At 38.0% G+C, this 14,768-nt stretch overlaps 1 protein-coding gene across 1 annotated transcript in view; it reads left to right on the forward strand.

Moving 5' to 3' along the window:
- Positions 1 to 14,768, forward strand: part of YME1L1 (YME1 like 1 ATPase) — a 54,629-nt gene that overhangs the window by 18,478 nt on the left and 21,383 nt on the right. The window contains exons 5-8 of the mRNA XM_058532677.1: positions 4,682 to 4,791; positions 6,141 to 6,291; positions 6,699 to 6,782; positions 9,796 to 9,878. Of these exons, the coding sequence (XP_058388660.1) occupies positions 4,682 to 4,791; positions 6,141 to 6,291; positions 6,699 to 6,782; positions 9,796 to 9,878 (428 nt within the window). The remainder of the gene's footprint in view (positions 1 to 4,681; positions 4,792 to 6,140; positions 6,292 to 6,698; positions 6,783 to 9,795; positions 9,879 to 14,768) is intronic.

The raw sequence follows: 14,768 nt of genomic DNA on the forward strand, positions 1-14,768 counted from the left end.
TCCACGTATTTGAGGAAAACTTGTAGCACAAAAGAGAAGCACCAAGTTGAGCCAAGAAACCAGTAATCCTCTGAAGAAATGGTTAATGCAGAAGACAGAAGAATACTTAAGAAGGATGATGTAGGGCCGGCCCCGTGGCTTAGCGGTTAGGTGCACGCGCTCCGTTGCTGGCGGCCCGGGTTCGGATCCTGGGCGCGCACCGACGCACCGCTTCTCCGGCCATGCTGAGGCCGTGTCCCACATACAGCAACTAGAAGGATGTGCAGCTGTGACATACAACTATCTACTGGGGCTTTGGGGGAAAAATAAATAAATAAAATTATTAAAAAAAAAAAAAAAAGGATGACATATTTTTTCCTGAGGAAGATTTGCCCTGAGTTAACATCTGTTGCCAATCTTCCTCTTTTTGTGCGTGAGCTGCTGCCACAGCATGGCCACTGACAGATGAGTGGTGTAGGTCCACAACCAGGAACCAAACCTGGGCTGCCAAAGCAGAAGGTGCCAAACTCAACCACTAGGCCACCAGGGCTGGCCCAAGAAGAATGATATATTTTTAAATATTCATGAAAGACTTATAAAAACTGAGCATGTATTCAAGTATAAAGAATATCTTAATAAATTTTCAAAATGTAATAACTAAGAGGTTAGGTTTTCTGATCACACAATAAAACCAAAATCACATTAACAGAAAGGATAGCTTAAAAAAAACATCTAAGTACATGGAAATTTGAGAATCTTTTCTAAGTGTCATGTGGCTGAAGGGAGATCAAAACTGAAATTACAGTTAGTCGTGAACCACAATGAAAATCTGCATATCAGAATCTTTGGGTTGAGGACAAAGTGATGCTGAGGGCATTGTATAATTTATTAGAAGACAAGAAAGATGGGAAATAAATATTCACTTTGAGAATTTTTTTCAAAGAATGGGAGAAATTAATATGGATAAAACAGACATTAAATGAATATAAAAGCAAGAACCAGTTTTACTTAATTAAACCAAGAATAAGTTTAATTTGAAAAAAACTTATAAAATAGAACAACCTAACAAGTCTGAGTAAGAAACAAGGAAACAAGTAAGAATGCCACAGATGATGAAGATTTTAAAATTACAAGATGGTGTGTATAATTTTATATTATGAATAAAAATGTATTGAAAACAGTGATCCAAGCTATAAATTAGCAAAATTAACACAAGAAGAGATAAGACAATAGTCATAAAATTTGCAAGATAATATTTTTCAAATGTAATCTCTTTGCCCCAGAGGCCCTAGGCTCAGATGGTTTTATGGCTGTGTTCTGTTTTCCAAGATCAGAAGTTTCCTGTTACTTAAAACTTTTCTAATAAAGAAAAGGATAGAGGCTTTCATGAGATTACTGATACTAAAATATTAACACAAAAAGAGAATGCAATACATCAATTTCTCTTATAATAATATAGATACAGAAATCCAAATTAAAATCTGAAAGTAAGTGTAGAAATGTGCTAAAAAATATGATTAAGGACTATAGGAGTGAATTAATGTTAGGAAGTGTATTAATTTATCAGGTTAATTGATTAGAGATGAAAAATAATATTGTTGCAATGTATGGTAAAAAGATGTGTGATATATTTTAATTGCTATGCTTCCTAAAAACTCTTAGAAAGCTAGAATAGAAGGAAACTTTTAATTTCTTAGGAATATCTATTATGATCTCATTAATATGAGAAATAAGATGTCTAGTATCCTGTTTTTGTTCCGTGGTAATTTGGGGATTCTGAACAATGTGATTAAAAAGAAAAAGAATTTTCTAAAGTCGTTCTATTTTATTGGTTTTTTCAAGTTAAACTTAGTCTTGGTTTAATTAAGTAAAATTGTTTTTTGTTCTTATATTCATTTAATGTCTGTTTTATCCATATTTTTCTCATTCTTTAAAAAAATTTATATAGAAATTAATATAAATTTTTTAAAAATTATATATAAATTAATGGAAGGGGCAAAATTATGATTAGCAGGGGATATGATTATTTACAGAAAATTCAAGAAAGTCAACTGAAAGGCTGTTCAAGTAGTAAGGATTCATTAGATTGGTACCATATAGGATAAATGCATAAAAATCAATAGTTTTCTTATAACAATAGGTTTTATTTACAGTTTCTTCAAAATTCATTAAATCTTTTGTCCTCATAAGAAATCTGTTACATGATATATACACGTATACACATATATATATGTGCGTGAAACTTTACTGAAGGAAATAAAAGAAGACCTGAGTAAAATAAAATGAGGGAATACCATAATGCTTTTTAAAAGGAGTCAGTATTATAACAGTGTCAATTTACACCCAAATTTATTAATTCAATGCAACTCCACTCAAAACTCTAAAGACTTGTTATGAAAATCAAGAAGTTGATTTTAAACTTGGGCATAAAAAGAGGGACTCAGATTCTTTTCTTACATCTTAAAAAAAAAGTCCAAATAGGTAAAGATCTGAAAACAAAAGAGTTAAAAGTATTAGATGGAGTAAGTATACTATCTTTAAAATCTTAGCTTGGAGATGGGACTCTGTAATCAAAACACAATGCAGAAAACACTCAAGATTAAAAGGTAGCGCTACATTAACCTTATAAATTACTGTTTCACGTAATTAAAAAGCACACAGACATATTAAAATAATTGTTTGAAATATACATAATTAAAGGTCAGTGTGCACAACATCCATATTCTTCTACAAATGAGAATGGAAAAAGGGGCAAGGGTCATGAGTAGTCAATTCACTAAAGAATAAAGTAGTCAGTAAAAATAAAAAATTTTCTCAAAAATTTTCCTTCTAATCTGAAATGCATGTTAAAACAAGGTCCCAGTTTTGCCCATCAGATTTGTACAAATTGAAAAGATTTATATTTGTTATCCATTGTTGGTGAGGGTATGGAGAAAAGGACATTCATATTTATTGGTGTGTGTAAAAATTGATAACAGAATTTTAGAGGACAGTTTATTTCTTTCTTTCTTTTTTTTTTTTTTTTGTGAGAAGATCTGCCCTGAGCTACCATCTGCTAATCCTCCTCTTTTTTTGCTGAGGAAGACTGGCCCTGGGCTAACATCCATGCCCATCTTCCTCTATTTTATATGGGACGCTGCCACAGCATGGCTTGCCAAGCGGTGCATCAGTGCGCGCCTGGGATCGAAGGCTGCCACAGCAGAATGCATGCACTTAACTGCTTACCCCACCAGGCTGGCACCCCCCCCCTTTTTTTTTGATGAGGAAGACTAGCCCTGAACTAACATCTGTTGCCAATCTTCCTCTTTTTGCTTGAGAAAGATAGTCCCTGAGCTAACATCTGTGCCAGTCTTTCTCTATTTTGTATATAGGACACTGCCACAGCATGGCTTGATGAGTGGTGTGTAGGTCCGTACCTGGGATCTGAACCCACAGACCCCAGGTGGCAGAAGCAGAATGTGTGAACTTAACCACTACACCACCAGTCCGGCACCCTAGAGAGCAATTTCTTAGTGTTAAATAATTTAAACCTCACAGTTTCACTTTTAGGAATTTAGTTTACATGTGCTGGGAGATAATATGTACAAGAATGTTTACTACGGTATTATTTTTAGTAATAAAAAACAAGAAACAACTAATGTCCATTGTAGAGAAGTGGTTGAATGAACTGCTATACTCTGATAAATTGAAAGACTATGAACAACCATTAAACTGAATGCACTATCTGACCTGTTCTGGAAAATGTCCATGATATACTGTTAAGTGAAAGAAGATGACTGCAAAAAGTTACACACTGTGTTTATAGAAAGAGCATGTGTTTAAATACATAGAAGTAGGGTCATGGAGTTATTAACAGTGGTTACTTCTGGGAAGTGGGATTGGGGTTTGAGGAATTAGGAGACATTGACTTTTTTTTTTTTTTTTTTTTTTTTTGTGAGGAGATCAGCCCTGAGCTAACATCCGCCAATCCTCCTCTTTTTTTGCTGAGGAAGACGGCCCTGGGCTAACATCTGTGCCTATCTTCCTCCACTTTATATGGGACGCCGCCACAGCATGGCTTACCAAGCAGTGCGTCGGTGCGCGCCCGGGATCCGAACCAGCGAACCCCGGGCCGCCGCAGCGGAGCGCGCGCACTTAACCGCTTGCGCCACCGGGCCGGCCCCGACATTGACTTTTATTTGATGCTCATCGATAGATTTTTGTTTTGTTTTGTATTGTTTTTTAAATGCTTATGCACACACACATATGTATTTTTTTATTAATTTTTATTTTATTTATTTTTTCCCCCAAAGCCCCAGTAGATAGTTGTATGTCATAGCTGCACATCCTTATGTTTGCTGTGTGTGGGATGCGGCCTCAGCATGGCCGGACAAGCAGTGTGTCGGTGCGCGCCCGGGATCCGAACCTGGGCCGCCAGCAGTGCAGCACACGCACTTAACTGCTAAGCCACGGGGCTGGCCCTGTTTTGTTTTGTTTTTAATATTTTAAAATTACCAAGAAAAAGTAAAGTTATTTGTATAGATTGAGTCCGTTTTAATGACTTCAGTGATAAGCGTGTTGAAGTGTCAGGCAAAGAACTGTTAAAAAAATAAGATGATAAACTAGGATGTACAAGTATGCTGGCAGAGTTTTGAATCTTAGGCAATTTTCTTTTCTTATAAAAATTTGCAATGAAAAGTAAATGTGATACTGTTTTATTCAGTTTTCATACAGTCTCGGGGTTTTAAAACTTTGAAATCAAGGACACGACGTCTGCAGTCTACCTCTGAAAGATTAGCAGAAACACAGCATATAGCACCATCATTCGTGAAGGTAATTAGACCTTTTTTGTTTGAAAAAGTAATAATTTTCAAGTTATTAAAATGAGAACCTTCAATATCGGATTTCTTTTGTTGGCCGATTGGTTTTCTCCCATCTTTCCACTTATGAAAAAGGATGAATAACCTGTGCGATCATTATACCTACAACTCTTCTGGGTGCCAAGCTTTTCTCTCCACTTGCCTATTAGACATCCCCTCTGATTTTTTTCCCTACCAACCTGCACCTGCATATGTGTTCTCTGTGTTAACAAGTAGCATCCATCTAAGCTAGAAATCGGGTGATCCACCTTGATTTGTCTATCTTCTCACACCTCCCACATCCATTAATTGCTAAAGTCCTGTTGATCCAGCCTCTTAAATATTTCTTAAGTCTCTCTCTCATCCCCCCTAGTTCCACGGCATAGACAGACTAGAACCACTTCTTGCCTGGATTACTCTAATAAACACTCCTTTAGTCTCCTTGCCTTTAGTTTTGCTACCTTCAGTCCAGCCTCCAGACTGCCACCCACCAGTCTGTCTAAAATGTATTAATGTAATAATTATATTCCTCTGCTTTACTCTCAGACTCCTGCTGTGGTACACAGGCCATTTCATCATTTGACCCCTGCGTACCATTTTTTCTGTTCTCGTATTTCCGTGTGCCACTCTCTCTGTACCCCTACCCTCCTCCTCTTGGCATTTGAAGTCCTGTCACACAGGACTGCTTGCAGTTCTTGAGCTCTAAAGGCTGCTGTTTCAGGCCTCTGTCAAATTGTTCGTGCTGTTTGTTCCCTGTGGTTTAGGTATGTCATTCTCTTTGAGGCCTTTCCTGACTTCCTTAGGTAGCATTTATTTTACCACCATACCAGGTACTTCTAACAGAATATCAAAATGATTTTTAAAACTTAGTAATTTGTGTATCTCTCCTGTCTAGACTGAAAATACTCAGATCATTGGTTACTTATCTATGTCTTCAGAACTTACACAGGGCCAAATATATGAAATGTGCTCAGTAAACATTTAATATATTAATGAAGTTTTCCTCTAGCAGAGATAAAGGAGCGTGACATCAAGCCATTAGAACCCTAGGTCAATATGTGACTTATTAATTGTTTTCAGTGTAGTGTTCTTTCAGAGAGTTTCTTTATATTAAATGATTGAGGCAGGTATAGGCTCCAGGGTTAGTTTCCTAGCCATTGCTTAAATGATTTATTTTTGAGTTTTAATGTAATGCTTCACATTGACAATAAAAATGGAAAATTCTAGAATTTTAATGAATTTTTTGTGAGTGGTCACAATATTTCTGGAGAGTGTTATTATCTGTGTAGTCAGCCAAAACTGATGTGTCATTTGTGTATTTAGGGATTTCTTTTGCGGGACAGAGGAACAGATGTTGAGAGTTTGGACAAACTCATGAAAACCAAAAACATACCTGAAGCTCACCAAGATGCATTTAAGACTGGTTTTGCAGAGGGTTTTCTGAAAGCTCAAGCACTAACACAAAAAACCAATGGTACGTTGATTTGACACCGTCCATGTTTGATAAGAGTATTTGAAAGGAAGTTGTAGTTCTACTGTCAAGTGATTATAAATAACTTTTCTAACAATTATCCAACTTTCTGTTGGTTACATTCTACTGTATTTCTAACTTAAGCTGGGTGGAAATGGAAATATCTGCTGGCACTTGAACTTTATCAGGTGAGAAACCAAAGTCAAGGACAGAAGCATGAATGGCTTCATGAAGTTTTTGGTAACAGGGTGCTGAAAAGAAATCATGGCAATTAGACAAAAGAATGCCAGGTTCCAAGATTGCGTGTGATGAAATGTGATTATTATCAGTTTAACCTAATGTTTGCATTTCATTGAACTGTCATTTCTCGTTGGTGTCATTTGATTCAAGGCTTTTTCTTTCTTCTCCAGATTCTCTAAGACGAACTCGTCTGATTCTCTTTGTTCTGCTGCTATTCGGCATTTATGGACTCTTAAAAAATCCATTTTTATCTGGTAAAGGCTCTTTTTATGTATCTGACTTATTTTTTTAATCCTTTAAGTACTCATTTCTTTTTTATAGTTAGTCTAGCTAAGACTTAGAGAAAGAAAACTTCAATGTTTATAATTCTAGGGTCTAGGCCTTCAATTCCTAAGTCAGAATTTCTCAGATTGGGTCACTTTGAGGTTGTTTTTTGCATGGAAGTAGAAAAGTTTTAATCTGTTATGATTGTATACTATCTGCATTGTTTGAGGGCTTATTCACATCGCTTTGTGGATTACAAGAAAAATTCCTTCAGACAATGTACAAATTCAGGTTTTTGAGATAGATAATTAATATTTTGTTAAAGTTCCAAGGATTATGTTAGAGTGAAAATGTTATTTCAGTTACTAGTAGTGGTTAGTTTCCTAGATTTTTAGAAAATGATACCTGTCCAATTATAAAATTTTTAAAAATGTGGAAGAATTTTATAGTAGCAATACAAAGTGAAACAGTCATCTATTTCAAAGACAAATTAATAAATTGAATTTATTTTAAAAATACTTTATGTTAAAAAAGTGACTTTAAATGTGTCCCGTATTTTTTCAGTTTGCCAGTTTAAAATGAAGTACTAACATCAGGTTTAAGTGGTTCCACTTGCTTTTTCAACTACTATTTAGTTTCTACTCTTTTTTTTTTTATTTTAATTTTTTTATTTTTTTCTCCCAAAGCCCCAGTAGATAGTTGTATGTCATAGCTGCACATCCTTCTAGTTGCTGCATGTGGGACACGGCCTCAGCATGGCCGGAGAAGTGGTGTGTCAGTGCGCACCCGGGATCCGAACCCGGGCCACCAGCAGTGGAGCGCGCACACTTAACTGCTAAGCCACGGGGCCAGCCCCCAGTTTCTACTCTTTATGATTGATTACCTTGAGAAAAAAACCGACGTACAGTTAAGAACATCGGTTGACCTGGATCGGGACTTCATCCCAGAACTTGTGTGTAGCCCCAGATATTTTTAATGGTTTTTTGGCTTCAAACCTGAGATAAGATTTTAATATCCAAGAGTAGCCTTTTTATTTTTATTTTTTAAATTTATTTATTTATTTTTTGCCGAGGAAGATTTGCCATGAGCTAACATGTGTTGCCAATCTCCTCCCCTCGTTTTTTTTTTCGCTTGAGGAAGATTCGCCCTGAGCTAAGATCTGTGCCAATCTTCCTCTACTTTGTATATAGGTCGCTGCCACGGCGTGGCTGAAGAGTGGTGTAGGGGTGTGCCCAGGAACTGAACCCTTGAACCCATGCCGCCAAAGTGGAGCGCGCTGAACTTAACCACTAGGCCATAGGTCTGGCCCCCCAGGGATAGCCTTTTTATATCTCGATTCACCTTTTCTTGTCTCCTTTTTTTTTTTTCAAAAAAGAACCAGTATCAGGACGCAAGGGTGATATTGGTGGGTGGCAGTGGGGTGAGATGAGCTCTGATTATTCTTTTATGTTTCTTAATTGATATGTTAAAGCAAAATACATATTAAAGTATGAAATGCGTTGCCTGTGGGTAATTACTCTAATTTTTTATTAGGTCCAACTGGTTCTGCTGCAAATTTATTCACATTATGTGTTAAGTCCAACAACTATATAGATACTTAAATAATTTAGTAAGCTGTAACTATTAGTGTCCATTCTAGAATTACTGGTTTTGGGCCGGCCCCATGGCTTAGTGGTTGAGTGCGCGCGCTCTGCTGCTGGCGGCCTGGGTTTGGATCCCGGGCGTGCACCGATGCACCGCTTCTCCGGCCGTGCTGAGGCCGTGTCCCACATACAGCAACTAGAAGGATGTACAACTATGACATAGCACTATCTACTGGGCCTTTGGGGGAAAAATAAATATATATAAAAAAAAAAATGGAATTACTGGTTTAAATTTGCTGTCCTGACATTTATGTTCTTGATATTTTAAGCATTTCTTGTTTACCCTATATTTTTGTCTACTCATTTTTTGCTTCTAAATTTCAGTGTATCTTAAAGACAATATTTTTGGTTTCTTCTGAGGAAGTTAGATGTTGCTCAGTTTACTCATTCATATCTGTCTGCTGTGGAAATTTACCCAAGGGGGAGAGGTTTAAGAAAGCTTTGTAATAGTTCCCCATAGTTGATCTCAAATCTTTTATCATCCTTCCAAAGTTTTACTGTCTTTCTTATACTTAATGATGCCATTACTGCTATATGGTTGGAGGGCAAATAATAACAGTTGTCAAAGGAAGAAAGCTACATGAAAAGTGAAATAGTATGTTAAGCTTCACTCTTTGTTTTTTCTTAATGCCAGTGCCAGTTTTTTATGGTAGGTAAAAAGAGAATGTATTTCAAAGTGTAGATCCATGACCAGTTGAATCAGGATAATGAAGGATGATTATTAAAAATGCAAACTCCCCTGGGCCCTTTTCCTAAATCTACAAACCAGAAGGTCTGGGCCATGTGGTTTGAAAACCTGCATTGATACATTTTTCAGGAGATTTTTCTGTGTACTGGAGTTTGAAAACTTTTGGATTAGGATTTCTGTTGTTAGGTATTATATGGAGCAGAGGGAAATAATTCTTAGTTTTAATTGCAAAGTACAAAGATGTTGTTCTTTTTTATTTTATTTTATTTTATTTATTTATTTATTTTTTCCCCCAAAGCCCCAGTAGATAGTTGTATGTCACAGCTGCACATCCTTCTAGTTGCTGTATGTGGGACACGGCCTCAGCATGGCTGGAGAAGCGGTGTGTCGGTGCGTGCCCGGGATCCGAACCTGGGCCGCCAGTAGCGGATCGCGATCACTTAACCGCTAAGCCATGGGGCCGGCCCAAAGATGTTGTTCTGATGTGAATCATTTATTCCTTGAACATTATCTAGAAATCTAGAAGACCTAGTTTCTACTCTTTACCCTGATTAATGTATGTGAACTTAGGTATTTAATTTTTCTGGGTTTTCCTTTCTTGTGTCTGAAAAATAGGTGGTTAGAATTTTATGATTCTATCAAATACATAAACATTTCTTTTCTTCCTGTTAGTCCGCTTCCGGACAACAACAGGGCTTGATTCTGCAGTAGATCCTGTCCAGATGAAAAATGTCACCTTTGAACATGTTAAAGGAGTAAGTTAAAAAGTTTACCTTGCCCACTTCAAACATTATCTAATTGTATAAGATCGGTATTTGATTGTAAAGGTGTGAAATAATAGATAGATAATAGATATATTGGTCTCTGATTCCTGACACAGAGCTTCTAAGTCTGTTGGAATTTTCTGGGGGCTAGGAGTGTCTTTAGTTCTAATGAGGTGATTCTGGGTGGGCTCCTGGATAGCTTCAGGATGGGGTGTGTCACCAGAAAGACCAAGGCATGGTTAAAAGCTTGACACTTTCAGCTCCACTCCCAATTCTCCAGAGAGGGGAGAGGGGCTGGAAATGGAGTTAATAATTGGTCATGACTACATGAGGAAGCCTCCATAAAAATCCCAGTTTGGGGTTCAGGGATCCTTCCGAGTTGGTGAACGTGTGGAGGTGCTGGGAGAGTGGCGCACCCAGAGAGGGCATGGAAGCTCTGCATCTCTTCCCATATACCTTGCCCTGTGCATCTCTTCCATCTGGCTGTTCCCGAGTTATGTCCTTGTGTGATAAGCTAATAATCTAGTAACTGAAGTGTTTGCCTGAGTTCGTTGAGCCACTCTAGCAAATTAATCGAACACAAGGAGGGGTCATGGGAAGCTCCAATTTATAACCAGTTAATGAGAAGCACAGGTGACAATCTGGACTTGGGATTGGCATCTGAAGTGTTTGTGTGTGGGGGCAGTCTCGTGGGACTGAGCTCTTAGCCTGTGGGGTCTAATGCCATCTCAAGGTAGATAGTATTGGAACTAAATCGAATTGCAGGACACTCAACTGGTGTTCAGAGTGCTTGGTGTGGGGAAAAACTATGATACATTGGTGACCAGAAGTGTCAGAGTTGAAGTGGAGTAGTTGAGAGTGAGTAAAGGAAAACGTGTGTGTATTTCCTTTCCATTAAAGATTATTCTGAAATAGGTAAAATTGCAACCAAACATATTACAGACTTTAATGTTTTGGGTAAATGACAGTGGCAGAATATCAAATCATGTTTCATTCCAGGGCTTAGTATTAACTTGTGGAAGCAGCAAGGTGTAGTGGAATGAATGTGGACTTAAGAGTCAAACACTAAGGTTTCAAATTCATTTTTGACACTTAACTGGCTGTGACCATAATTTGAAGCAAGTTACTTTAGATTCTCACAGATAAAGTGTGTGCTTGGCATATAATTGATGCTTGACAAATGGTACTTATCTTTACTTATTCCTCTCATTGATCTTTGTATCTAAAACATCTGTATTTCTTTTTTTCTTTTTATTTTATTGAGGTCATAATAGTTTATAACATTATGAGATTTCAGGTGTACGTTATTGTTTATGTATATGTGCCCCTTTACCCCTGTTGCCCACTCCCCAACCCCCTTCCCCTCTGGTAACCACTAATCTGTTCTCTTTGTCCGTGTCTTTTTCTCCCACATATGAGTAAAATCATGCAGTGTTTGTCTTTTTCTTTCTGGCTTATTTGCCTTCATATAGTACCCTCACGGTCCATCCATGTTGTTGCAAATGAGACGATTTTGTCTTTTTATGGCTGCATAGTATTCCATTATACATATATATGCACCACATCTTCTTTATCCATTCATCAGTTGATGGGCACTTGAGCTGCTTCCACGTCTTGGCTATTGTGAAGAATGCTGCAATGAACGTAGGGGTGCATAAGTCTTAAATTGTTGATTTCAAGTTCTTTGGATAAATACCCAGTAGTGGGATAGCTGGGTCGTATGGTATTTCTATTTTTAACTTTTTGTTTTGTTTTCTTTTTTGGAGAGGAAGATTAGCCCTGAGTTAACATCTGTTGCCAATCCTCCTTCTTTTGCTGAGGAAGATTGGCCGTGGGTTAACATCTGGGCCTGTCTTCCTCTACTTTATAGGTGGGACGCCTGCCACAGCATGGCTTGATAAGCGGTGTGTAGGTCTGTGCCCAGTATCTGAACCTGTAAACCCCAGGCCGCCGAAATGGAGCGTATGACCTTAACCACTATGCCACTGGGCCGGCCCCTCTCTGTTTTTAATTTTTTAAGAAATCTGCATAGTGTTTTCCATAGTGGCTGCACCAGTTTGCATTCTCACCTGCAGTGTATGAGGGTTCCCTTTTCTCCACATCCTCTCCAACATTTGTTATTTTTTGTCTTGGTAATTACAGCCATTCTGACAAGTGTGAGGTGATATCTCATTGGAGTTTTGATTTGCGTTTCCCTAATAATTAGGGGTGTTGAACATGTTTTCATGCGTCTCTTGGCCATCTGTGTATCTTCTTTTGAAAAATGTCTGTTCATATCCTCTGCCCTTTTTTTTTTTTTTTTTTTTTTGTGAGGAGATCAGCCCTGAGCTAACATCCGCCAATCCTCCTCTTTTTTTGCTGAGGAAGACGGCCCTGGGCTAACATCGGTGCCCATCTTCCTCCACTTTATATGGGACGCCGCCACAGCATGGCTTACCAAGCAGTACTTCGGTGCGCGCCCGGGATCCGAACCAGCGAACCCCGGGCCGCCGCAGCGGAGCGCGCGCACTTAACCGCTTGCGCCACCGGGCCGGCCCCTCCTCTGCCCATTTTTTAATCGGGTTGTTTATTTTGGAGGTTAACCCCTTGTCGGATATGTGATTTGCAAATATTTTCTCCCAGTTGGTGGGTTGTCTTTTCGTTTTGTTCTGGTTTCCTTTGCCCTTCATTTTGTTCTCTTTAGTCTGATGTAGCCCCATTTGTTTATTTTTTTCTTTTCTTTCCCATGCCTGAGTAGACATGGTGTATGAAAAGATGCTGCTAAGACCGATGTCAAAGAGCGTACTACCTATATTTTCTTCTAGGAGTTTTATGGTTTCACATCTTGCCTTCAAGTCTTTAATCCATTTTGAGTTAATTTTTGTGTGTAGCGTAAGATAATGGTCTACTTTCATTCTTTTGCATGTGGCTGTCCGGTTTTCCCAATACCATTTATCGAAGAGCCTTTCCTTTCTCCATTGTATGTTCTTGGCTCCTTTGTTGAAGATTAGCTATCGGTAGATGTGTGGTTTTATTTCTGAGGTTTCAATTCTGTTCCATTGATCTCTATGTCTGTTTTTGTACCAGTACCATGCTGTTTTGATTACTATAGCTTTGTTGTATAATTTGAAGTCAGGGATTGTGATGCCTCGAGCTTTGTTCTTTTTTCTCAGGATTGCTTTAGCTGTTTGGGGTCTTTTGTTGTTCCATATGAATTTTAGGATTCTTTGTTTTATTTCTGTGAAGAATGTCATTGGGATTCTGATTGGGATTGCATTGAATCTGCAGATTGCTTTAGGTAATATGGACATTTTAACTATGTTTATTCTTCCAATCCATGTGCGTGGGATGTCTTTCCAATTTATGTCATCATCGATTTATTTCAAAAGTGTCTTATAGTTTTCAATGTATAGGTCTTTCACCTTCTATTCCTAGATATTTTCTTCTTTTTGTTGCCATTGTAAATGGGATTGTATTCTTGAGTTTGCTTTCTGCTAATTCTTTAGTAGCGTATAGAAATGCAACTGATTTTTGTAAGTTGATTTTGTACCCTGCAACTTTGCTGTAGTTGTTGATTATTTCTAATGGTTTTCTGATGGATTCTCTAGGGTCTTCTATATATTAGAATCATGGTGTCTGCCAACAATGAGAGTTTCCCTTCTTCCTTACCATTTTGGATACCTTTTATTTCTTTTTCTTGCCTAATCGCTCTGGCCAAAACCTCCAGTACTGTGTTGGATGAGAGTGGCGAGAGTGGGTACCCTTGTCTTGTTCCTATTCTCAGAGGGATAGCTTTCAGTTTTTCACTGTTGAGTATGATGTTGGCTGTAGGTTTGTCATATATGGCGTTTATTATGTTGAGGTGCTTTCCTTCTATACCCATTTTATTGAGAGTAAAACATCTGTATTTCTTGAATGAACAGAATGGATGAATGCTAATGTATAGCCAGTTAATTAAATTATTTATTTAAGAAATATTCAATAATGTCTACTAAGTTCCAGGTCCTGTTTTGGGTACTAAGAACAAATGAAACAAATCTGTGCCCTCATGTAGTTTTAATTCTAATAGGAATTGGACAATGATATGGTATATAAGGAAATAACAGAGATGTTAAAAAGTGATAAAATGTTGTGGTGGAAAATAGAGCATGGAAATGAGGTTTGGGAGTTCTGGGAGGAAGGTCACAATTTTTCAATGGGGCGTTCAGGGTGTGATTGACTGAGAAGGAGACATTTGAGTGAAGATTTGAAGAACATGGAGGAGAGCATACGTGTATCTGAGCAAAGAGCATTTCTGGCCAGAGGAAGTGAGAGAGCAAAGGCCCTGAAGCATTAATGTGCCTGGCTTGTTTGTTGAGCAATGAAAAGGTCACTTTTATGTGGAATGGAGTGAGCAAGGTGAGTGAGCAAAAACAGCAGGAGATGAGATCAGGGAGGTTCACAGGATCAGATTGCATAGTGTCTTGCAAGCCATAGTAAAGACTTTGGCTTTTACTCTGAGAAAGTGAGAGTCACTGAAGGATTTTGAGGAGAGGAATGATATGGTTTGACATAAAATTTATTGGGAACACTGGCTGCTGTGTTGATAATAATCTTGAGGGGACAAAAGTAGAAAACAGTCTACTACGATAGTCCAGGCAAGAGATGATGGGGGCCTAGACCAACTTGGTAGAGGAGTTGGTGAGAAGTGGTTAGATTTTTAATATATGTTGAAGGTAGAACCAACAGGGTTTCCTGAGGGATTAGAATATAGGCTATAAGAGAAAGAGGTGGCAAGAATGACCACAAGATTTTTAGTTTGAACAGTTGGAAGGATGGAGCTGTCATATACTGAGAAGAGAAGAGCTGCGGGTAGAGCAGATTTGGGGACAAATTCCAGGAATTCAGTTTGGGGCATGTTAA

The sequence above is a fragment of the Diceros bicornis genome, chromosome 36 (genome assembly GCF_020826845.1).
Source record: "Diceros bicornis minor isolate mBicDic1 chromosome 36, mDicBic1.mat.cur, whole genome shotgun sequence".
Classification (NCBI taxonomy): Eukaryota; Metazoa; Chordata; class Mammalia; order Perissodactyla; family Rhinocerotidae; genus Diceros; species Diceros bicornis.